At 39.0% G+C, this 25,329-nt stretch overlaps 2 protein-coding genes and 1 non-coding gene across 5 annotated transcripts in view; 1 reads left to right on the forward strand and 2 right to left on the reverse strand.

Moving 5' to 3' along the window:
• The window catches only part of RAD50 (RAD50 double strand break repair protein), a 230,072-nt gene extending 205,287 nt beyond the window's left edge, over window positions 1–24,785 (forward strand). For 2 of the 3 annotated variants that reach the window (XM_038552121.1, XM_038552122.1), the window contains 4 exons: window positions 19,748–19,833; window positions 20,354–20,496; window positions 22,981–23,114; window positions 24,463–24,677. In XM_038552121.1, the coding sequence (XP_038408049.1) occupies window positions 19,748–19,833; window positions 20,354–20,496; window positions 22,981–23,114; window positions 24,463–24,649 (550 nt within the window). In that variant the 3' untranslated portion in view covers window positions 24,650–24,677. Of the gene's footprint in view, window positions 1–19,747; window positions 19,834–20,353; window positions 20,497–22,980; window positions 23,115–24,462 lie in introns of all 3 variants that reach the window. The other variant, XM_038552120.1, reaches the window with a different exon arrangement.
• Window positions 5,115–6,011, reverse strand: LOC119876798 (glyceraldehyde-3-phosphate dehydrogenase-like). Its single transcript, XM_038552130.1, has one exon. It carries the CDS (start codon window positions 5,994–5,996, stop codon window positions 5,115–5,117), a length of 882 nt encoding a protein of 293 aa, XP_038408058.1. The 5' UTR covers window positions 5,997–6,011.
• LOC119873884 lies at window positions 7,217–24,962 on the reverse strand. Its single transcript, XR_005366664.1, has 3 exons — window positions 19,718–24,962; window positions 8,635–9,461; window positions 7,217–7,798 (listed from the first exon to the last, which is right to left on the reverse strand). It is a non-coding gene; the product is annotated as a glyceraldehyde-3-phosphate dehydrogenase-like (transcript).
• Between the last annotated feature and the right edge of the window lie 367 nt (window positions 24,963–25,329).

Raw genomic sequence — 25,329 nt, forward strand, 5'->3', positions numbered from 1 at the left:
TATACATGTATATACACACACATGCATGCTTACTTAAGTTATGAAGTTAAGTTTTACAGCATATTAATCTTAAAGAGTACTCTTGATACCACCCTGCATAGCCATTCCAAGAACTCTTCCATTGTCACTAACTAGGATCCACTTAGATGCTCCTCATCGAAGCCTTCTGTCATCCCCTACTCCCTGTGACAATTGACACAGATTTTTGCTTTCTCTGCTTTAAAAAAAAAATCATCGTGTGTATTGGTTCTTTTTTTCAAGCTTTTAAAAAATACAATGTTCTGTGTACTCTTCTAGGATTTGTCTTTTTTTTTATTTTGTTTTTATATACTCATGTTGCTTTTATAGCTATAGTTCATCCATTTTCACTGATGTGTACAGAATTCTGACATGGGACTATACCACACTGTATGGTGTATACGGTGTTTACTAATATAACCTTTACTGCTAGGAACGTTCCTATGAGGTCTTCTGAAGAAAAAGGTGTAACTTTTTTTGCACTCAATTTTACAAAATAATGTTATCCAAGATATGTCTCTGAGATATATCTTTTTTTTTTCTGAAGAAAAAGGTGTAAGAGATTCTCTGAGATATATGTACAAGTAGAACTTTTTTTGCACTCAATTTTACAAAATAACTGTTATCCAAGGTAGTTTTACTAATCTGCACTGTTACCAGAATGTAAGGGTTTTCTCTAAAGCATCTTCTGACACTGATTTTGTCAGTTTTTTAATTTTTGTGAACCTGGTGGGTGTATAGTGGTAAACCATTGTGGTCTTCATTGCCAGTCCCCTGATTTCTAATGATGCTAAACATCTTTTCATATTTACTCTTGTTTTTTCTCTTTGAAGTGTTTATGTCTTTCACCCATTTTTAATGTCTTGGTAGTGGTGGTACTGATCTGCCTGTGTTCTTATCTCAGCTGTATCTTAATTTTTTAATTACATGTATTATAAATATCATCTCAAACTTTTAATGAACAGATTTTATTTTAAGGCAGTTGAATTTATAAATCTTTTCTAATTAGCTTTTTTTGTATCTTAAGAAATCCTTTCCTACTGCTGTTTTTTCTTCTAAAAGCTTTAATATTGCTTTTTTACTTTTAAGTATTTAATCCTAAATTGAATTTTATATACATTGTGATGTGAGAACCCAGTTTCATTTTTTCCTTGATAACCAGCCATCCTGAATCTAATTATTGGGTAGCCAATCCTTTCCTTAACGATCTATAGTGGTCATTTCCGTTATATATCAGAAATCCCTGTGTGTGCAAGTAGGTTCTGCGTTTTCTGCTCTGTGTCACTGCTCACATTGTCTGACTCTTTGCCATTACTGAGACTGTCTTAATTACTACAACCTTATGATATACTCAACAAATAGATTTTTTTTATCTAGTCTGTCCATCTTTTTTTTTAATTGTCCTTTTAATTCATTTTAATTGATAATAGAGTTGTATTTAATTCTGTACCCTTTTTTCAACTTACCTGCTTTCTGTGAGATTAATTTATTGTTGTTTATTCCTTTTTTTCCCCTTCTTCAGGTTGTAAATGATATGCTCTCCTTTAGTGATTTGGGTATTTACCTTTATTTATTTATTTTGAGAGAGGGAGAGGCAGAGGGAAAGAATCTCACACAGGCTCTGTGCTAGACACAGAGCCAGATGCAGGGGTTCAGTCTCATAACACTGAGACCGTGACCTGAGCTGAAATCGAGAGTCTACCATTTAACTGACTGAACCATTCAGGTGTCCCCCTTTCAATTTTTAATATGTGTATTTGATTTAAGATCAAATGCATTGATTCTCAAAGAGGTCCTGGAGCAGCATTATCAGTGTCACCTTGTAACTTGTTAGAAATGCAAAGTCTCAGCCTCTACTCCAGATCAGAAATGTTGGGGGACAGGGCCCAGCAGGCAGCATTTGAACAAAACTTCTCGGTGATTCTAATGCACATCAAAACTGAAAAACTATGGCTCTAATGTGAATTGTTTGATCTTCTTCCTGAATATGAATGATCTTGTCTGCAGTATTTCTATTCTCTAGGATTTTAGTTTCATTGTGTTTTTATATCATCTCAAATTAGTAATAATTACTACTGCAGTAGTTTCATCCTCAGTGCTTATTTGGATAAACCCTCATGTTTACCAATTTCTTGAAAGTCCTACTCTTCATTTCTTTCTGTTCTGTTTCCTTTGTATCCTCCCCAGGGTATAACCCTTACTAATTTTTGTAGTGTAGAGTTCTAGGTTAAGAGGTTGGGTTTTTTTGGTTGTTTCCTCCCCCTTTTTCAAAGTGCCTATTTAGCACTTTGAAAATATTCCATTCTTTCCTGGCTTCCACTGTTACTGTTGAGAAATCATTCTTACTATTCTTTTGGAAGTAATATGCCTTTGTTCTCTGCTTCTCCTAAGATTTTACTTTGTCTCCAGCATTCTGCATTTTTTTGTGTGTGAGTGCTTCCAGAGGTAGGTCAGTTTTCAGTTCTTCTGTTCAAGTACCATATTTATTGATCTTAGTATTGATAGGTTTCATAATTTCTGGGAAATTCTTGTGTATTATCTCCTCAAATATCATCCTTTCCCATTTCTCTTTATTCTCCTCCCTTCATTTCTCATTGCATATAAATAAGCCTTTTCATTCTTTCCTCCACAGGCATGCATGTATTGGTAATAAACTGGTTGGCTTCCTCATAAGTATTTTCCAGGTCATAAATTCTTTAGCTACTATTCATCCTGCCTATTAACAGTTGCCTTTTTAAAGCTTTTCATTTCTCTAAGTTTTATTTTGCTTTTGTTTTTTCAGAAATTCTTTTTTTTTTAATTTTTTATTGGTGTTAAATTTGCCAACATATAGAATAACACCCAGTGCTCGTCCCATCAAGTACCCCCTCAGTGCCCATCACCCAGTCACTCCCACCCCCCTCCCAACTCCCTTTCTACCACCCCTTGTTCGTTTCCCAGAGTTAGGAGTCTCTCATGTTCTGTCTCCCTTTATGATATTTCCCACTCATTTTTTCTCCTTTCCCCTGTATAGAAATTCTTTTATATTTTTTCCTTAGTATTTCGATTTCTCAAGTGTCTTTTACTCATTTTAAATAATTCATATTTTATACTCTTACATTAGGATTTTTGTGTTTCACATTTTAGGAGTATATTTCTACTATTTGTGCTAATTCTAACCCCTAATGAATTATTTTTTGTTTTATGCAATGCTTAATTGTAACTTTATCTTTCATAGTGCTTTTTTTATTTTTCTGTGAGACTCCCTCATGACCTTCTTGTGAGAATGACCTTCCACATAGCAATTTTGGTTTTTATCTCCTAGGAGCTCCAGGGATAACACTGGCCTGGGTCCAGTTTTTATGTTAATTTTTCAGTTTGGGAGTTCCTGAACTACACTGGTAATAAAACACTGAACCTTAAACTCATCCCATGTAAGGCATTTGCCCAGGACTTTGAATGCTCAACTTACTACTTTTCCATTTTTTCGTTGAATGTTGGTGATACAGATCATTAAGAGTCTCAATCTTTAAGTTGGATCATTTCTAATTCTGTGCCTCTCAAGCCCTATGCTTTATGTTCTATCTGGTTGATAGTACCCAATGCGAAGTTTACGAAAATAATAATCAAGTTTATTTTTTTTAAAGATTTATTTATTTATTCATGATAGACATAGAGAGAGAGAGGCAGAGACACAGGAGGAGGGAGAAGCAGGCTCCATGCCAGGAACCTGATGCGGGACTCGATCCCGGGACCCCAGGACAGCGCCCTGGGCCAAAGGCAGGCGCTAAACCGCTGAGCCACCCAGGGATCCCCAATAATCAAGTTTAGCTACAGTATCATATCACACACTGTGTTGGTTTTCAGTCCTTTATTTCCATCACATGGGTATTTTCCTTTATTTCTTAAGAACTCAACTATGAACGTAAAATACTTCTTGTTAAAAATCTTTATCATGTTTGTAGGCATTTGTGGCAGAAGAATTATCATTTACCTTAGGTTTTGTTTGTTGCTTTCTGAAAAGGAAAATATCCTCTCCAGTGCTAAGAGAACTAGACAGATGGGTTCTCTTCTAATCAGGAAGTGCATAGTCAACAGACCAGTCTCAGGAAGGCAGGAGAACCCTGCTTTCAGTGTGAGGAATGTTTTAGGTAATGATGAAAATATTAGGTAGCCCCAGAATAACCTAGCCATAACTTTGGAATATACAATTTTGGGGAAGTTCATAATATTTTAAGACAAGTTGGGTCCATGAAAACTGGGAATGAGCCTATTATGTTAGTTATTTTTTTAAATTAATACTACTAAGATTTTTGTTCGATTAAGTTAGCATTCCAAAATGACTCTTAGACGGTTATTCCATGAGCACACCTTCTATCCTCTTTCATGGTAAGTGTAATAGGTGAACATTCTACATTTTCCTAGCTCATAGAAATCTGTGTGTGCATCAAGTGAGAACTCTTGTTTTTTTAACCTTTGTAAATGTTGAAAACTCCCCTAGTTTTGGGGTCCAGCAGTTTAAAGTATTGAAATTTAAGGTTTTGAAACAAGAGCATTAGCAAGACATTATTATGCCTGGTAGACTACATGTTCACATACATACCCTCCTTTTTGCCTTTCATAATTCTTTTAAGTCTTTCCTGCTATCTCATATATGCTTTTAGGAAGCTTTTTACTTTTTTAGTTCTTCAGCAACAGATGCTGTTTGCCCAATAAACTTGCTAAACCTTTTTTGAGCACTAAGGAATAGGAGACCTGGTCCTAGTAAGGCAAGTTTATTTCGAGAGATAAGAATCAAAATAGATTCTATCATTAAAAACCTATTATACAGTAAGATAATTTCTATTGGTTGTCATGAAAAAAAATGTTTTTGTAAAAGTTGATAAGTTCTACCTTTTTGTTTTTTGTTTTGTTTTGGCTGGGTACAGTGTACTTTATCGATGGTACATGACAAGGTAGGGCTCCCCAAGCCCCTCCCCTTCCTCGGGGTCTAGGATGTAAATTGGAGCTCAGGAGATTCTCAGTGTGTTGGGGGATTAAGTTGGGGCAGGGACTCCCCAGCAGCTGAGGGCCTCTCTTCCTCTTGTTCTTGCTGGGGCTGGTGGTCCAGGAGGCTCTTACTCCTTGGAGGCCATGTGGACCATGAGGTCCACCACCCGGTTGCTGTAACCGAATTCATTGTCATACCAGGAAATGAGCATGACGAAGTGGTCATTGAGGGCAATGCCAGCCCCAGCATTGAAGGTGGAAGAGTGGGTGTCACTGTTGAAGTCACAGGAGACAACCTGGTCCTCAGTGTAGCCCAGGATGCCCTTGAGGGGGCCCTCCGATGCCTGTTTCACTACCTTCTTGATGTCGTCATATTTGGCAGCTTTCTCCAGGCAGCAGGTCAGATCCACAGCTGACACATTGGGGGTGGGGACACGGAAGGCCATGCCAGTGAGCTTCCCGTTCAGCTCAGGGATGACCTTGCCTACAGACTTGGCGGTGCCAGTGGAAGCAGGGATGATGTTCTGGGCAGCCCCTCGGCCGTCATGCCACAGCTTCCCAGAGGGGCCGTCCACAGTCTTCTGGGTGGCAGTGATGGCATGGACGGTGGTCATGAGGCCCTCCACGATGCCAAAGTGGTCATGGATGATTTTGGCTAGAGGAGCCAAGCAGTTGGTCGTGCAGGAGGCATTGCTGACAATCTTGAGGGAGTTGTCATAATTTTCGTGGTTCACGCCCATCACAAACATGGGCGCATCAGCAGAAGGAGCAGAGATGATGACCCTCTTGGCCCTGCCCTTCAAGTGAGCCCCAGCCTTCTCCATGGTGGTGAAGACCCCAGTGGACTCCACAACATACTCAGCACCAGCATCACCCCATTTGATGGAGACCCCATCTCGCTCCTGGAAGATGGAGATGGACTTCCCGTTGATGACAAGTTTCCTGTTCTCAGCCTTGACTGTGCCGTGGAATTTGCCGTGGGTAGAATCATACTGGAACATGTACACCATGTAGTTGAGATCAATGAAGGGGTCATTGATGGTGACAATATCCACTTTGCCAGAGTTAAAAGCAGCCCTGGTGACCAGGCACCCAATAAGCCAAATCCATTCACTCTGACCTTCACCAACGTGTCTCGGGGACGCGGCTGGCACTGCACCAGAAGATGAGGCTGTCTGTTGAACAGGGAGAAGCAGAGAGCCAAGTTCTACCTTTTTGAAGTCTCAAAAATCCATAATACATGGTTTAAAGTATTTTCCCTGGAGACTACTTGAATTCAGATTCTCACTTTTGATATTTAGCAACTTACTTAAATGCCTGGGGGTTCAGTTTCCTTGTCTATAAAATGGAAATCTTTTTTTTAAGTCAATTAGAGTCACTGTAGAGTCAAAATTATAAGGGAAACTCAGAGGCCATTTAGTCCAGCTTTCTTTGTCATGTTCCATTCTTTAATATAAATTCTTGAACTGTCTATTCCTTACTAGTACTAAGGAATTTAACTTTTATTAATAGGAAAATGTAGGTTTCTGTTTCTATTTAAACATTCTTTGAGATTCAATTTTTCAAGGGTGGGAGCTGTACAGAGAGGATGTTAATATTGAATCAGTACTTACTGTATATTAGCCATAATCTAATTGAATTCTTGTATTTACCCTATAATGGTCAAGTATTTATCAAAAAGATTAAGAAGATATTTAGGATTACCCAGCAAATTTAACTTTGATGATGGGAGTAATTGAGGGACTACTTTAAGCCTTTTCTAAGGCAGGATCTTCTCTGAGAATGTGGCATTTAAGCTGGGACCTGATTGATGAGAGGGAGCAACATATACACAAAAAGAGATGCAAGCCTTCCAGGTGTAGAGAATAGCCAATGTATAGGCTCCAAGACCAGTTTGAACAGGAGGGATTCAAGGACTAGAAGAAGGTAAGCATGGCTAGAATAGAATGAGCAGGGGAATAGGGTCAGAGAAACATGGTCTCCAGTGTATGTGGTGCCCTTATAGCATTGGTAAACAGTTTGATATTATTCTCTGTATGACAGGAAGTCCCTGGAGAGTTTAAAGCAGGGAAGTAACATAATCTGATTCATAGCTTGAAGAAACTGGGACGCTTGGGTGGCTCAGCAGTTGGGTGGCTGCCTTCAGCTCAGGTCGTGATCCTGGGACCCGGGATCGAGTCCCACATCAGGCTTCTGCAGAGAGCCTGCTTCTCCCTCTGTCTGTCTGTCTGTCTCTCTCTCATATAAATAAATCTTTAAAAAAGAAAAGAAAAGAAAAGAAAAGAAACTACCCTGGCTTCTGTTTGGAGAATGGATCATAGTGGAGCAAAGGTAGTGAGGAGACCAGTGAGGAGACTGTTGTAATAATCCAAGAAATAGTGGTGGACTAGACTAGGGAGGTAGCAGTGGAAATGAAGAGAAGTGGATGGACTCAAGTTTGTTTGGTATATGAAATTAACTGACCTTGCTGCTGAATTGAATATAGGGGAGGAAAAGGAAAGAAGAGAATCAAAGATTGCTCCTACATATTTTTACTTGAGCAACAGTTTTGTTTTAGACAGTTTAAGTGTAAGGCACTTGTAGGCACCTGAAGCAGCTGGATGTGTAACCTAGAGTCTGGAGTTGAGGAAAGGTATAAATTTGAGAATCATCAACATAGATGTAGTATTTAAAGCCACAAGAGTGATACTGTGTGACATGACTTAAAGAAGAGAAGGGTTCCATGACTCAAGATGTTTCTGAAGTTGAAGTAGGAGAAACACGTAAAAGGTGTGGTATCTTGAAAACTGAGTGAAGAAAGTATTTCAAGAATCTAGAAAAAAAAAAAAGAATTAGAGTTACTGGGACGCATAGGTGGCTTGGCGGTTGAGTGTCTGCCTTTGGCTCAGGACGTGATCCTAGAGTCTCAGGATCAAGCCCCACATTGGGCTTCCTGCATGGAGCCTGCTTCTCCCTCTGCCTCTCTGTGTCTCTCATGAATAAATAAATAAAATTTTTTAAAAAAGAAAAGAATCTAGAGTTACTGAGAGGTCAGATGAGATGAGGACTCAGAAGTGACCCTTGAATTTGACAAATGGAAATGTTATTGATTTTGAGGAACAATGTCAGTGGCATGGTTTGAACTGAAGCTTTGGAGTTGGATGAGGAGAAAATGGGGGTAAGAAGTGGAGACAGCATAGTTAATTCTTATGAAAAGTTCTGTGAAGGGGGAGCTGTTAAGTGGGGTGATAGGTAGACAGGACTGAGGGGCCAAGTTAGGCATGTTGGTCTTCTTTTAAATTTTACTTGTAGGTGTTCTGCTATAAGGTAACTCCTCCTCATACTACATTAAACTGCAGACTTGGGGTTTCCATATGTGTTAACTGAATAGAAGACTATATCTAGGAACCTTCCAGCTATCCCTACATACCCTAAGAAGCCTTGACAGCAGGTAGAAAATGAATTCCCTCTGTCAGGCACATGTTCATTCAAAAACCCCGTTAGTCTTTTCTTGTCAGGCTGTGAGAAGACAGAAGTATCATACCCTGTCCCTACTGCAAACTGCTAATGGTCCAATAGGGGAGCCATGGTAGGTGCTCCACAGTAACAGTCTGTATCTGCCTTCTGCCTTGAATAATGAACAAAGGGCACTTCAGTAGAGAAAAGTACCTTAGTGCCAGATCCATCACACTGAGCAGAGTGGGCTTGATGGGGCCAGTGAGGAGGAGCTTGTGGGGGTGGGGAGGTGCAGAGGTGCTTTCCAGCAATTTAGGCTTGCCTAAGGAACAAAGACAGGCTGTTTACTGTGTTCTGTTATCTGCTAATCAAATGGATTTTTCTAAATGAGAAGAAAAGTGGTACAGATTTCCCCAAAATTGAGTCTTTGTGGGCTTATGCTGGCAAATAGTGGCCTTCGTAAGGTTCATGTTGTGAGCCTTTAATTTGCCTTCTCACCTAGAAGAAAGGTCCAAAATTTCCCTTATTGTTTCACCTCTTAGAATGAAGCATGCAATCAGTGTAATTGTTGCATTCAGCTGTCTATTTAGGGTAACACAGGAAATTAGCAGTGCATTTTCAAGAAAAGCTGATTACCATCTGTTATTAGTAATCATCTAAAAACATCACTGATTATAAGCTTGCCAGTGGTCAGAGACACTAACACTATATGAGAATGGGGGGAAACTACATCATTTAGAATATACTACCTCTTACTGCTTTAAAAAGAAGGCATCAATTAAGTGATTTTTGGAATAAATCATTCAGTACTATGTTCTATCCTGTGCCCCAGGTTTTCCACTATTATTTTCCCCCAAATACAGAATGTTGCCTGTTAAGTCACATTTCTTCTGAAACTCACTGGAAACACTTAACTTTTATAGTTTTGCAGCTGAGGCATCCAGCTCTGAGTCTGTCAGACCCGGCTCCTGGTACTGGAGGAGAACTTAGGGATGAGGGCTTGATCAGGGTTCACCTCATAGCCACCATTCTTGCCATCACTGTGAATACAGTACAGTTCCACATCAGCAGCCTCTCTAGCATCACAGGTAGATTACAAAACCAAAAGATGGCTGGTGGCGTTTCTCACTCACTGCTTGTTTCTTTAACCAAATGTTTATCATTCAACAGTGATTGAACCACTCCCTGAATTTTAAAAGCTGATATTTAAGAATTTGGCTAAAGGAAATTAGCTCAACAGTTTTAAGGGTTTTAGGAAATTAGTTTAATAACCTTTAAGGGTTTCATCTAAAAAAAGAGGTCATTTTTCTTTTAAAAGTACAACTTCGGGGATCCCTGGGTGGCGCAGCGGTTTGGCGCCTGCCTTTGGCCCAGGGCGCGATCCTGGAGATCCGGGATCGAATCCCACGTCAGGCTCCCGGTGCATGGAGCCTGCTTCTCCCTCTGCCTGTGTCTCTGCCCCCCTCTCTCTCTCTCTCTCTCTCTCTCTCTCTCTCTCTGTGACTATCATAAATGAATAAAAAATCAAAAAAAAAAAAGTACAACTTCGGTTTGGTAAGTGACAGATTTTGAGTTTTGCTAAGCAGTGAAAGTCACTGTTTAGGACGTGATACTCAGTAGAACATAACACTGAAGATTCCCTTGTAGAAGAGTGCTTCCGCTGACCTAAATGTAGGGAGACAGGAAGTTCTCACGGTGGTAAATAATAGGGCAATAAGGAAGAGTATCCAGTGTGATCACGAATAGCAGTGATCATAGCTAATTTTTTTTTTTTAGCAATTTATATATCTCAAAATTTGGCACACTTTTAAATACAAGAGTGAGGATAATCTTGGAAAATGTCTTTTGCAAGTATAATCTATCTTACTGCTTTTTTCTAACTTGGTAACTTTTCATTAACTTGGTAGTTTTTATCATACTTCTGAACTAATTTTTTTATTAATAAGACATATGTGTTTGACTCTTTTACTTAATGTTTTATTCAGTGAAATAGCTGAGACTATGGAGAAATCCACTTCCACTTGCCATTTTATGTGCTCTTCAGATTTTAAGCGTCACTTCAAATTTTGTAGAATGATAGTTTTCTTTCCTAGTATTTTGAGCCTTGGTTATGGTTTAAATAATGGAAGAAGTAAGAACTAGAAAGATCTTTCCCTGATAGGTAAGGTTTTGTGATGTTTTTCCAACCCCTTAGTACCTGCTCTGACTCCTTTTCAGATGTTCAGTTCTCTGCTAATGGCTGGGTCCAAAATGATTTTAAAAATGGACTCAGGGAATCCTTGGCTCAGTGGTATAGCACCTGCCTTTGGACCAGGGCTTGATCCTGGAGTCCTGGGATCAAGTCCCACATTGGGCTCCCTGCATGGACCCTGCTTCTCTCTCTGCCTGTGTCTCTGCCTCTCTCTCTCTCTGTCTTTCATGAATAAATAAAATCTTAAAAAATAAAATTAAAATTAAAAAAAAATAGACTCAGAGAAGTGGCAAAAATCCTGAATTACTGTCCTGGGGATGCCAGGATTTTTACTGAACCCAACCAATTTTTACTGAAATTTTTAAGGGAATCTTTCACATGGAAAAAAGTATTTAAACATAAGACTAAATAATTTATAAACCACTGTTGTCTTAGATGTTGGACCTTTTCTTCTGAAAGTCAGTTTTCACAAAACAGACTACTTCCCAAGAGTGAGGATAAATGTAACAGAGTGACCTACACACTTCAGGCACATGGTAGGGCTGGTGCAGCTACTCAGATGACCACTTACCCACAACACTTTCCAGCCCATGAAATACTTACCTTTGCCTGAGCAGAATGATAGTTTACTACAGGTCAGGGATTTCAAGGTCATTCTTAAATGTCTATTACTTGTAAAGTCCACAGGCTGCAAAGTGTGTTGTGAAGTTCATCTTTGGGCCTGCATCAGTCAGCTCCCACAGAGTCCTGTATTGCACTCCCCCTCACCACCCATTATACTTCTACCAGGTGTATTTTCCTAAAGGTAGTGGTCCCTGTTCACTTGTAATATTAAAGACTTTCCACCTCTGGTCTTGCCCATCTCATCTCTCACTATTCACTATGTTCTAACCAAATCGAACCATTTTGTTCCCTGAAGACACCTCACATTTCCCTGTGCTCTTTATCCTCTGTGGAATGTTACCTTGTTGAAGCCCTTCCCATTGATGTGATTTTTCCTTCCCTGTACTCCATGATATTTGTACTACTTATACCATTTAGCCATGTATTACAGATATTTGTGCTTCCCTGTTGTCCATTACTTTTTTTAGTATATATGCTGCCGAAGCGAGCACACCTGTTGTCCATTACTATGTAAATCACAGAACAAGATTTATAGCAGACTTAGGTTCATTTCTGTGACAATGACTAGAATTTATTGAGCACTTAGATATTATTACATTGATGACATTGTCATTGCCCTCCCATTGCTTTTTTGCATGTTATGTACACACAAATAGATCTTTGTTTTAGGTGAATAGTATCACACTGTAGGTATTTTTCTGTTATGTCCCTTACAGGTAATGAAAAATTTTTTATATTCATATATGTAAGTATATCATTATTTTTAATAGCCACATAATATTCTATGAAATGGATGTTACCTAATTGATTTAACCACCAGTGGACATATTGGGAAGCTTTTAAATGTTTGATACTACACATGCTACAACATATGTCTTTGCACACTTGGGCAGATATACCAGAAAGATAGCTTCTTAGAAACAGTTACTACTAGGACAGAGGGTGTGTACATTTTTAGCTCATTAGTGCCAAAATGCCTTCCCAAAGCACAAAATTTGTGTTTCCATGAGTAGTGTGTGAAAGTGCCCATTTCTCCATGATTGCATTTCATATTATCAACCTTTTTAATTTTTGCCAATCCATTGCACAAAAAAGTTCTCACTTGAATTTTACATTTCCTTGTTTAGTAGTGAGGTTAAACGGCATTTCATAGGTTGGCTATTTGTATTTCTCTGAGAATTGCTTGTTCATATCTCTTTACCAATCTACTAGGCTATCTTTTTCTTAGTGAGTTGTACTACTTTTTTTTTTTTTAATAGATTTTGGATGGTAATCCTTTTCACATTGCTTGCAAGTAGTTACTCCCAGTTTGTCATTTGACCTTTAACTTTATGGTATTTTTTGTGACTTTTCATTTTTAGGTAGGAAAATCTTTAGTCTTTTTTTTTTTTTTTTAAGATTTTATTTATTCATTCATGACAGACACAGAGAGAGAGGCAGAGATTAGCAGAGGGAAGAGAAAGCTCACTGCAGAGAACCCAATGCGGGACTCGATCCTGGGACCCCAGGACCATGCCCTGAGTCGAAGGCAGACGCTCAACTGCTGACCCGCTCAAGAGTCCCAGAAAACCTTTAGTTGTCTTATTTATAGCTTCTCCCTTAGGCTTTCCAGTCCTAAGACTACAAAGCTGATGGTTTTATTTATTTCTTTATTATTTATTTATAATTGTTAATTTTTATTCTGATAATTTTATTTAACTTTTAATCCTTTAGTTAGTTTGAAATTTAAGGTCTAATAAAGATAGTGATGCATGGGGTGCCTGGGTGGCTCAGTTAGTTGAGTGTCCAACTCATGATTTCAGTTTAGTTCATAATCTCAGAGTCATAAGATCAAGCCCTATGTTAGGCTCTATGTCAACAAGGAGTGCTCAAATTTCTCTCCCTCAGCCCCTCCCCTCACTCATTGTTAACTCTCACACTCTCTCTCTAAAATAAATGACTCTTTTAAAAAATAAAAGGCAAAAGAAATAAAGTTTTGATTTTTCCCTCTTCCCAACACTCTTGAATCTTTTCTCACTGATGGGAAATAGCAGTTATAAACTAAAGTTCTCTCTGTATTTGGATTTATTTCATCTTTATTCCTGTTATGTCTTACATACTAACTTGAGTCACCTTGTGGATTTCATTTAAATATTTTTTTTTTTTTTTTACTCTTGTTGGGAGTTCTATTTGGAGTGCATTTAATTTAATGGATTACTTAGGGGAAGGAATGGACTTCTCTGGAACATTAACTATCTCCCATTTTGCACCCAGTAGTAAGTTTCTCCTACTTAATTAGTTCTTTCTGTTCTTTTGTAAGGGTTATTCTCGTGTAAGCTTTTATAGCTTTCATAGCTTCCTCCTCTAGATCCTGTACCATTTTGTTAGATTTCTTCCTAGGTATTTCATAGTTTTTATTACCACTGTGAGTAGAATCCTATTTTCTATTATGTTTCCTATTGGATTTTGCTTACTACATAATAATACTTATAATTTTTTTATGTTTATTTCTGATCACCTTATTAGTCTTAATAGTTTTTCAGTTGATTTCTTAGACTTTCTAAGTGCACAATTATATCACCTGCAGAAACAATGACAAGTTATTTTCCCCTCATTTATTCTCCATTTCTTATTATTGTCTTACTGAATTGTTAGGGATCTCGAGGATATTGTTGTAAAGTAGCCATAAGAAGGGGCATTTTTCTCTTGTACTTTAGAAGTACTCCTATTTTAACGTAAAATTTGATGCTTGCTGTGGATATCTGATAGTCATTTTGTCAAATTAAAAAAATTTCTTCTGTTTTTCACTTTCTGAGTATTTTTGTCAGAATTCAGGGTTTATATCAAATACTTTTTTTGACAAATTTTTGAGATAATCATTTTTTTCTTTAATCTGTTAATGCAGTGAGTTATCTTAAATTATTTTTCCTGTTGTACTAGTCTTGCTTCCTTGGGATAAATGCTACTTGGTCATGATAACACTGATCATGATATTGCTTGGTCTTTTTACTACCTTAGCACCAAATTTGATTTTATTTAGAATGTTTGTATCTGCATCTATAAGCAAAATAATTAAGCCTGTACTTTTTTTCTTATATCCTTTTTTTTCTTATATCTCTCCTTGCTGTGTAATACTCTATATACTTTAGAGCTAACATTTACTCCTAAAACTATTTGAGCCTTGTGTCTTTCAAGATGGCATTTTTTAAAAAGATTTTATTTATTTATTAATGAGAGAGAGAGGTAGACACACAGGCAGAGGGAGAAGCAGGCTCCATGCAGGGAGCCTGATGTGGGACTCGATCCTGGGTCTCCAGGATCAGGCCCTGGGCTGAAGGCAGTGCTAAACCGCTGAGCCACCTGGGCTGCCCTCAAGATGGCATTTTGTAAAATAAGCATCAACTTCTAGGTTACCTAGATGGGATGGTGGAAGAGGTGAGAGAGACATAATGAAGACATACCAAGGGACACCTGGGTGGCTCAGTGGTTGAGCATTAGCCTTTGGCTCAGGTCACGGGGATGGAGATCCACATTAGGCTCCCTGCATGGAGCCTGCTTCTCCCTCTGCCTGTGTCTCTGCCTCTCTCTCTCTTTCATGAATAAATAAATAAAATATTTTTTAAATGGCATTTTGGGGTGCCTGGGTGGCTCAGTTGGTTAAGCATTTGCCTTCGGTTCAAGTCATGATCCCGGGGTCCTGGGATCGAACCCCACATCGGACTCCCTGCTCAGCAGGGGAGTCTGCTTCCTCTTCCCCCCTCTGGCCCTGTGCTCCCTCTCAGGCTCACTCACTGTCAAATAAAATCAGTAAAATATTTTTTAAAGTGGCATTTTAACTGTCTTTTTAATTTTAATTATGATATCCAAGTGCTGTTAACATCGTAATCACTTTTCTCTAATTGTAACCATGTTAGTAATTTTGTCAGACTTCAGGTTTTTTTCATTGTTGAGAAATAATTGATATACACCACTGTATTAAGTTTAAGATGTAGTGTGATGGTTTGGTTTACGTATATTGCAAAGTGATTAGTACAATGGGTTCAGCTAACATCCATTTTCTTAATAAAGGAAATACAATAAAAAAGATACAATAGGTAAAAGAATCCATAAATACAATAAAAAGAAAAGGAAAAAAATGTCTCCTTGTGATGACAGCTGCTAGGATGTATTCCCTCAACGACTTTCCTCTATATCATATGGCAGTGCTAGCTGTATTCATTCATGGTATATGTTACATCCCTAGTACTTACTTATAACTAGAAGTTTGTACCTTTTGATCACCTTCTTCCAGTTTTCCCTCCTTCCACTCTCCACCTTGGTGACCACAAATCTGATCCCTTTTTTGTCAGTTCGGTGTTTTTGTTTTGTTGAGATTCCACATATAATTGGGATCATACACAGTGTTGTCTTTCTCTGACTTTTTTCACTTAAAGTAATGCCTTCAAAGCCCATCCATGTTGTCCCAAATAGTAGGATTTCCTCATTTTCTAAGTGGCTGAATAATAATCCATTGAATATATACACTACATATCTTTATCCATCCATGGACATTTAGGTTGTTTCCACAATGTGGCTATTGTAAATAATGGTGCTATAAACATGGGGTGTAAATATTTCTCTTTAGTGTTTTCATCTCCTTTGGATATATTCCCAGAAGTGGAAATTGCTAGATCCATTTGGTAGTTCTATTTTTAATTTTTTGTTTAAGGACCCTTCATAATGCTTTCCATAATGGCTATACTTATAGTCCCACCAACAGTGCACAAGGGTTCCTTTTTCTCCACATCCATGCTGGTATTCATTATCACTTGTCTTTTTGATGATGGCTATCCTAACAGGTGTGAGATGTTATCTCACTGTGGTTTTAATTTGTATTTCCCTAAAGACTAGTGACAGCATCTTTTAATGTACTTTATTGGCTATCTCTGTATATATAAGAATATAGTATGTAATACATTTAAAATATATGTTAATTGACTTTTTGTGTTATAGGTAAGGCTTCTTCTAGTCAACAATAGACTATTAGAAGTTAGGTTTAGGGCAGCCACAGTTACATATGGATTTTGACTGTGTGGTACTTGATACTCCTAACCTCCATGTTCAAGAGTCAACGTTTTTTTTTTTTGCTATTGAATTAAAGGAGTTCTTTGTATATGTATGTATATGTTTGTGTATATATATTATATATATTTTAAGATTTTATTTACAAAAGAAGCGAACACAAGGGGCAGAAGGAGAGGGAGAAGCAGACTACCTGCTGAGCAGGGAGTCTGATACAGGGCTCAATCCCAGGACCCTGAGATCATGACCTCAGCCAAAGATAGATGCTTAACCTGCTGATCCACCCAGGTACCTCTGAGTTCTTTATATATTTTAGATATTAACCCCATCAGATACATCATTTGTGAATACTTTGCCCATTCTGTAGACTTTCTTTTCCATTTTATTTATGATTTCTTTTGCTGTGCAGAAGCTTTTTTTTTTTATATATATATAAAGATTTATTTGAGAGAGAAAGAGAACAAGGCAGGGGAATGGGCAGAGGGGGAGAGAGAGAATATCAAGCAGACTCCATGTGCTGGGTGCCCAATGTGGGGCTCGATTCTACAACCATGAGGTCATGACCTGAGCCAAAATCAAGAGTCATGCTCAAATGACTGAGCCACCCTGGCACCCCAATTTTTTATTTTTTTATTTTTTTATTTTTTTTACTTTTGCTTTCAGTGTAATTTATAAAAAGTCATGTCAGAGAACTTAGTTCCCATGTTTCCTTCTAAGAGTTTCATGGATTTAGGTCTTACATTCAAATTTGTCTTTAATCCATTTTGAGTTAATTTTTGTATGAGTGGTTGAACATAGGGGTCCAGTCTCATTCTTTGACTTGTGACTATCCATTTATCCCAGCATCACTTATTGAAAGAGACAGTCTTTTCTCTATTGAGTATTCTTGGCTTCCTTGGCAAATATTAGTTGGACTGCTTATGTTTGGGTTTGTTTCTGAGCTCTAAATTCTTCTGATCTATTTCTATGCCAGTGCCATAATGTTTTTAAGACTATAGCTTGAAATCAAAGTGTGATGCCTCCTGCTTTTGTTGTTCTTTCTCAGGACTTCTTTGGCTGTTTAGGGTAGTTTGTGGTTCCATAGTAGGAGTGTTTTCTCTATTTCTGTAAAAAAAATCCCAGTGGGATCTTAATAGGGATGGCACTGAATCTTTAGATGGCTTCTGTTATTTTAATAATAGTAATTCTTCCAGTCAAACATGAGGTACTTTTACATTTATATGTGTCTTTGATTTCTTTCACAGTGTCTTGAAGTTTTCAGAGTAGAGATCTTTGACTTCCTTGGTTAGATTCGTACCTAAGTATTTTATTGGTTTTGATGCTATTATAAATGGGATCGATTTCTTTTTCAGAAAATTCATTGTTAAAGTATCAGTTTTCTTGATGGTAAAATGAGGATAAATAAAGATAACTCTTCAGTGTTGTTGTAAGGATTAAATGACATTTAATTATTTACCAGAAAGTAAATGGTCATTAGTAGTAACAACTAATGTCACTATTCTCAAGTGGATTTAATGTGGTTATCTTCATCATCCCCTACTGTTGCAAGTGGTGTGGTAAACTCCATACTGGAGAGAGACAATACAAAGATTAGCTGATGGTCTGGCCAACCAATAGGCATCAACTTGGTGTGACACACCTCTTGGGGGATCCAGATCTCTCTCAGGACTAGAGCTGCTTCTTTTTTTTTTTTTTTTAAGATTTATTTTTATTTATTTATTTATTTATAAGAGGCGGGGGCAGAGACACACAGGAGGAGGGAGAAGCAGGCTCCACACCAAGAGCCCGACATGGGAGCGCAATGCGGGACTTGATCTTGGAACTCCAGGATTGTGCCCTGGGCCAGAGGCAGGTGCTAAAACCGCTGAGCCACCCAGGGATCCCCTAGAGCCGTTTCTTGTAGTGCTGTCTCTCTCAGGCCAGGATACACCACCTCTGTTCTATAAGGAACCCATGGCAGGGGCTGTGTGTGTATACCTTGGACACCTGGAGTTTGTTCTCCACCGTGGGTTTGCTTATTTAGGTTAGTTATAAAAGATCTTTAAATTGAATGAAAAGATGACCTTTTTATAAAATTATTTGAAAAATTAGGATTATAATGTGTGAAGAGCTATGGATTACGTGATTGGTCCCAAGAACATTCTCAAGGAATTTTGTTGTTTATTTGGCAAATACTTAGACATTTGGTCCGTCCTTTTGACAGGAATGTGAAATGTCAGGCTGGGATAGGCGTGTGAATTGGAAAATGGAGGCTTGCAGCATTCTCACCAGCAAGCACAATATACGGTTTTTTTCCAGTCTGATTACTTCAAAATCCTTCATCTGATATTTAAAATGTATTTATGTTGAGTCATTTCTTTCTCTCTTGCTGGTGAACCAAAAGATCATGAAATGATTCTGCAGAGGCAGTAGCATTACGTTCAGTTTCTTTTTTTGTATATATCAGATAAGAGACTTGCAAATGGAAGTAGAGCCACCTCACATCCTCTGTATGGTCATGGCAATGATGTTTGCCTTTTTGTCACCGATGCAACATTTGTTAATTCATAAACCCATTTCCAAAGAACCAAAGGGCTTTTTCATGAAAGGAGACTAGAGTAAGAATGAAGTTTGTAAAAACAAAAGTAGCCTGTTAAAAACTAACATTTCTTCCCCCCCCCCCCTTTTTTTTTTTGGAATTCAGAAAGTATTAGTTTTTTAAAGTATGTTGTGGAGTGGGGGTGGAAGCTGACAGGCCAAATGGAAATTAATGCATATACTTGGAGGTAAGATTTCTTAATCCCTCAACTAGGAAGGGAAAATAGAAATTTTGAGGTTCAGCTCAGCTTAAGTCTCTTACTAAATTGTTCTCTCTGAACCACACCTTCTGGTTGGTGAAAAGCTCACACATCTGAGGAATTTTAAAATACCTTAACAGGCTCACTTGTGGTAAACTTTAATAGTAACAGAAAGTGAAAAAAGACAGCAGTTCAGAGTCACACTATGTCCCCACAGAGTAGAGGACCCTGTACATCTCGCCCCCCATATTTAACTCACTACCATCCATTTATTCAACAGGTCCTTCTGTACCTGGTAGGCCTTAGTGGCTACAGTCCTTCCAGTAAGCCAAGGAAAAAGTTGTCCACAAAGTTTCTGAGATTTTCACAGTATTTAAATATTTCTTTCAGGGAGTATTTGTCCTGTCATGGAGTGACAATGGGCAGGGCCAGGACTCAGGAGCCCGGGAACGTGCCTGGCTGCATTCATTCATGACCATGCAGCAGTGTTGTAGCTCTGGTTCCTGTTTCTAGCTCTTACTGTATTCTGCTTTTATCATTGGAAATACTCGTTATTTCATGAGATTGTTAAGATGTTTCTTTTATTACAGTATACATTATATGTTTCATATATTCTTAAAATATACTATTACATATCATTAATCTTACCATTACATTATTTTACCTTTTAAGTATCAATGGCTTCTTCTTCCAGAGCAATCATGAAATTTCACAGTATGAAAATGGAGGAAATCAACAAAATTATACGTGACCTTTGGCGAAGTACCTATCGTGGACAAGGTAATTGACATGGTTTGTTGTGAATGCTTTTTCCAAAGCCCCGTCCCTAGTTCTTGGCACATAGGATCTCTCATCATGCCAGCATTACCTCCTAGACCCCTTTCTAAACATCTCTTGGAGATTTTCTAAGAATTCTTATCTTGACGACATCTTGTAGCAAGAAAAAAAAAATGCAAAGTTTTCTATTCCAAAGCCTGACAGGACTTACATATTTGGCTATGTACATATTATATTTAACTGATGACCTAATAGATTCTGTTGAAGCATAGATATGGATAAGCTGAAAGGCGATAAGAAGAAAACCAGCAGGAGGAAACTCTTAATAGGGGAACTAAGAAAGGCAGAGTGGAGACTGAAGGTTGGGGCATCTGGGGTTGCTTTTGCCTCATGAACCATCTCAGCCAGTTTGAATGGTAATGTCAGCTTCACACGTTGTTTCATGGGGGCTTACTTGATATTTGCAAGTGACAAGAAGCTACAGAATGTAGGTTTCTCTGAAATCTTCTTTTTTGTATGTTAGATATTGAATACATAGAAATTCGGTCTGATGCCGATGAAAATGTATCCGCTTCTGATAAAAGGCGGAATTATAACTACCGCGTGGTGATGCTAAAAGGAGACACAGCCTTGGATATGAGAGGACGATGCAGTGCTGGACAAAAGGCAGGTATCTCGAAAGCCTAGGGAGTAACCTGTGCACAGTGAATTGACGGGAAGAAACTGCTGTCAGTGCAGTGAAAGCAACTAGGGCTGCCTGTGAATGCTGAGAAGCTCCTCACAGCGCTCTTTGTTGCCGCATCAAGTTGATCAGATCAGCTATCCCGTTACACTCTTCTAGTTCTAATCAGCATTTCCTGCAACATAGATGGTCCTTTAGGAGAAAGGTCGGAAACATTCTCACGTGACAGGCCAAACACAGAACATGCAGCTTGTGACCATTATATCATATTACTCCTTACAGGAATAAAGTTAATGTGTCATCAGTTCTAAGACATAACACTATTTTATGTGTCACCAAGAAAGAAAAAAATGCAACTAATTGCAAGAGTGCATTCTGATTTCAGAACAATCAAAGGTGGGGTGGGATGATAGACTGAGTGACCTGCAGTATTACTAAGTCAGATCCTAGGCTGAGCCAGGTGAGGCACTAAAATGTAAAATTCTCATTGAGAAAGCTGCCCCATCATGAGACTGAGTCCCTGCCAACCTCTGCCATCGGCCTAGCCAATGGGTCTGGCCTGCACACCCTCTGAAAGAAGGATCCTCTAAGGGAACCTGGCTGGCTCATTTGGTAGAATGTGCACTCTTGATCTTGGAGTTGTGTTTGAGCCCCACATCATGTGTAAAGATTGCTTAAAAATGTTAAAAGAAGGTTCTGCTAGACCAGAAGCCATGACACATACAGCTGCCTCTCCCCTCTGTGCGTGTACCACATACACCCTGACACACCCCTCAGCTACTGAGCCAGGCTACTTAGCTCCACACGAGGCTGGCAGAACAGGCTATGTTGGATAGGGAGCACAGAGCAAATCAGAAAGAGGAGTAAAGCTTTAAATAAAGAGTCAGGAAAATTGGTCTGTGTCTTTGGAAACAAAGCTGGGTCCTTTGTGCACAGGTTTGTAACCATGGTGGCTTAGATTCTTGAGCTTCCTCTTTTCAGATTAGAAGCGGATTATATTTGATAACATTTCTGAACTCCTGGGTTTCTTAACAAAATCTTAAGATTCTAGAAATGGCTGCTCACATTATCTGAGGTATTTCATAATTTTCAATTTTTGCTTAAAGACAATCCTGCGTGTATGTATTTTGTTGTCAGCCCAGATGGCAGATACCAATTTAAGGCACATGCAGATTATTATCTTAATCATATTTTGCAAAAATGACAAATTTATGATCTATAATCAGTATTCCTACTTGCTTTGGTGATTTTCAGTGGTAATGAATAAGAAAATAGAGTTTGAAACATGTCCCTTTGGATTAAAAATACTTTTGAAAATTATTTTCTGAACAAAGTAGATTTCCCATAGACACTCTAAATTATAAAAATTAGTATTAATTGCTTCTTTGGTGTTGGGGGAGAAGACAAATAGTTTGTTAGAAGTTGGCCAGGAAAAAAAAAAAGAAGTTGGCCAGGAACTTCATTTAGACTCTACTCTGAGTACATGGTGGTGAAAGAGGCAGCTGCAGTAGGGTTCAAATACAGGAAAAAGGTGTCTTCCCCAAAGGGCCAAGCTATGATCCTGGCTTCAGTCTGCCAGTCTGCCCTGGGTATCAGAGAGAAGCTCTAAACTGCCCTGAAATCACTAACTCCACTCACTGATGCTCCTTTGCTCACAGACTGGTGGAAGGAGATATTGACGGCTCACGCAAAAGTAGTTTCTACTTTCTAGACTATTCTGTCACTCTTGATTCTGTGCCCCTTATACCTCAGATGGCTTCAGCTGCATCTGAGAGTTTTAGCATTAGGTTTTTAATTAACCAAGAAAGTACCTCAAAGTGTCAGTTCCTTGGATGTCCTGTAGGTAAGCTTAAATAAAACCATACTCCTACACTCCTGGTAAATTGATCCAGGACTATTCTTTCTCTCTCTCTTGGCTTACACTTAAGTCTAGGTAAATAACACCACAGTACCTGGTGCCCCTTTTGCACCATAGAACATAGAGATTGAAAGATAACTCACAGAGGAAAAGTGTGTGTGGGACTCTGGAAGATGTAACGTGTCTACGTTTTCTAACAAATATCATTATCAGGAAAGTAAAATAGGACTTGAATTTTTTAAGGTTGTTAATCTTATACTTTGAGTAAAAGTAATGCATTTCCGATTCAAACGTGTGCTCTCAAGTTTCATTATAGCTGACATGATTTGTGTGTATTTGGGGGTAGTAAAATCACCATTGCTTTTAGCATCTTATTTCACTGCACGATAGGCTGAGATAATATACCTGATGGCTCACCTTCTGGAAGGGTTTAAGAGTCTGATCACAGTGCCAGACTCTCCCATATAAAAGAGCAATGATTTGCCTAAAGTCAGTGACCTCGTGACATTGATCCTTTCCCTTATAAAGACATTAGGCCAGGTCTGCCTGTTTTCCTAAAGTGAATGAGAAAAAGGTCAATGCACAACTCAGCTCTGGTGCTTTATTCCAGGTACTGGCCTCACTCATCATTCGTCTGGCGTTGGCTGAAACATTCTGCTTGAACTGTGGCATCCTTGCCTTGGATGAGCCAACAACAAATCTTGACCGAGAAAACATTGAGTCTCTTGCACATGCTCTTGTTGAGTAAGAATCTCTGGTTTGGGGGCAGGTTATGATAGAACTCTTTACCTTACTTTAAAAATTACGGTGAAAACCCTCTCTGGATGGGTGTTCTGTGGGAAAACTGGTTGGTGCCAGACCTTTGATAGTAATTCTTCAGATACTTAAAAAAGAACTAGGTGGTGAACAGCAGTCCCAGACACATCCTGCATCTCCCCGAGTGTGTTCATAGGGAAACTGAAGGGTTTCCTGGCTTGGTTTGGTTTTTCTGTAAATGCACCAGCAATGCCCACACATCATGTAGAGGCCTTAGCTGCCCTGCTAAAACATTTGTAGGTGGTAATAGTGGATTTTGCCCATCTCCCCAGCTTTATGAGAAATGACAGCTCTTATTCAAAAAGTGGAATAGTGGTTAAGTAGAATCTAGAAAGTAAAATTGCACACACCTTTGCCACATTCACATGCCCTTGGTACAGGCTCCAGGGATGGACAGCAGTTGAAAGACTGTGCTGGCAAAGAAAAGGCACTTTTTCCAAGCTAGAGAAGCTGTTTTGGGTACTCTGGCTCCAGACACATTCTTTCTGGCAGAGATGAAGGGATGGGGCCCCTTTCTCAGCCATCTCTTGGTAGTCTTGTGTGCCCATCACACAAGGTCAACTACTTTTGAAAGCTAAGTGCATCCAGCTGTAGGCAAGGGATAAATAAATGAGTAGTTAAAAGAAAAAGTTTGATTTCAGTCTCTTAGGTAGTTACCTCAGCATATAGATAATGAGCAAAAATGTTCCCAGTACACCCACTCAGGTCTCCTGTGTGTCATACTAATGATGCATCTGGTAACTGGTGGTGGCAGAATTCTAAGTAGACTCAGCTCCCAAGAAGGTAGTGGGACTTGCAAATGTAATTTCCCTTGCCTGTAGTTGGTCTTTTTTTTCTTCTTCTTCCAGAGAGAATTAGTAACAGGTCACAAAACACAAAAACCCCAGACAAAGGAATAAGTCAGACTCCTAAAGTTGAACACCACAGATATTAAAGAAAATTAGGTAAAACATTTCTACCTGCTTTAGTAACAACTTTGTGTTCTGGAAGAAACTAGATCATGTATTCTTATCAGTGCCTGAGTCAGACCTAGGTGAAGAGTCAACTGTGGGCACCTGCACTGTCTGGAGAGGAGATGGGGGCTCCTACCCAGCTGGACTGAAGGCCTCAGGCCACCCCAGGCTCTCCAGCTTCCTGCATGGCTGGCAGGGGCCCTGGTCATCACAGCACACATGGTGTCATCCACTGTGACAAGGTTCTCAGTGGCTTTTTCATATAAAAGGAAAGGACTATTTAAGCTTTCCAGTAATAAAATGTTCTGAATATACTGTTTCAGGATAATTAAGAGTCGCTCACAGCAGCGTAACTTCCAGCTTCTGGTCATCACTCACGATGAAGATTTTGTAGAGCTCTTAGGCCGCTCTGAATATGTGGAGAAATTCTACAGGATTAAGAAGAACATCGATCAGTGCTCAGAGATTGTGACATGTAATGTTAGCTCCCTGGGTTCTTACGTTCATTAAAAATAGTCAAGATTTTGCCTTAAAAATACATGTCCTCAGGCAACTGCTTATTTCTGGTATCAACTTACTCAGTAGGAAAATCTGTCCCCTCAGAGGAGCTCTGCATCTAGAATCATTAAAATTGTTCCACATGAAATTTGGACTGATTTCCTGAACTTCAACCCCCTGCAGGCAGCCTCTGACAGGCTTGGGGGGGCTCAATAGCAACACAGGTGACTCAGCTGCTCTGCTTCCCTTCCTGGTGGAAATGACTGCTTCCTATTACCTAAAGCTACTTCACTCAACTTCCACTTTCCAATGTACTTTTGAGAAGTAGGTTCTCACTGTCTTGATAATTTAGGAGTTATTAGTGAGCATTATTAATATCTGAAGGTGACCAAAAATGAAGAGGTTTTAATATCTGGCTCTGCTCTTAACTTCAGAAATCCAGGAAGTGACCTCCCTCACTGGGACTCCGGTTCCCCCAAATAAAATTCACAGTAGTCAAATGGGGCACTGGCATTTGAAGGAACCTTAAGTAATCATTTAAATCAATACCTATCGTCGTCTCTCCCCACATGCCCTTGCCAGGTAGCCATCACAGCTTGGGGCTCTCTAGACAAGAGGAAGTTCTCCACTATGCACATCCACCTTTGGAAAGCTCTGATCAAGAGCAAGCCACCTTTGGCTTGGAGCATGAG

This window comes from Canis lupus, chromosome 11 (assembly GCF_011100685.1).
Source record: "Canis lupus familiaris isolate Mischka breed German Shepherd chromosome 11, alternate assembly UU_Cfam_GSD_1.0, whole genome shotgun sequence".
Lineage (NCBI taxonomy): Eukaryota > Metazoa > Chordata > Mammalia > Carnivora > Canidae > Canis > Canis lupus.

What these genes read in the sequence shown, in the direction of transcription:
- LOC119876798 (XM_038552130.1), bottom strand. Translation starts at nt 5,996, where the DNA reads ATGGTGTACATGTTCCAGTATGATTCTACCCACGGCAAATTCCACGGC.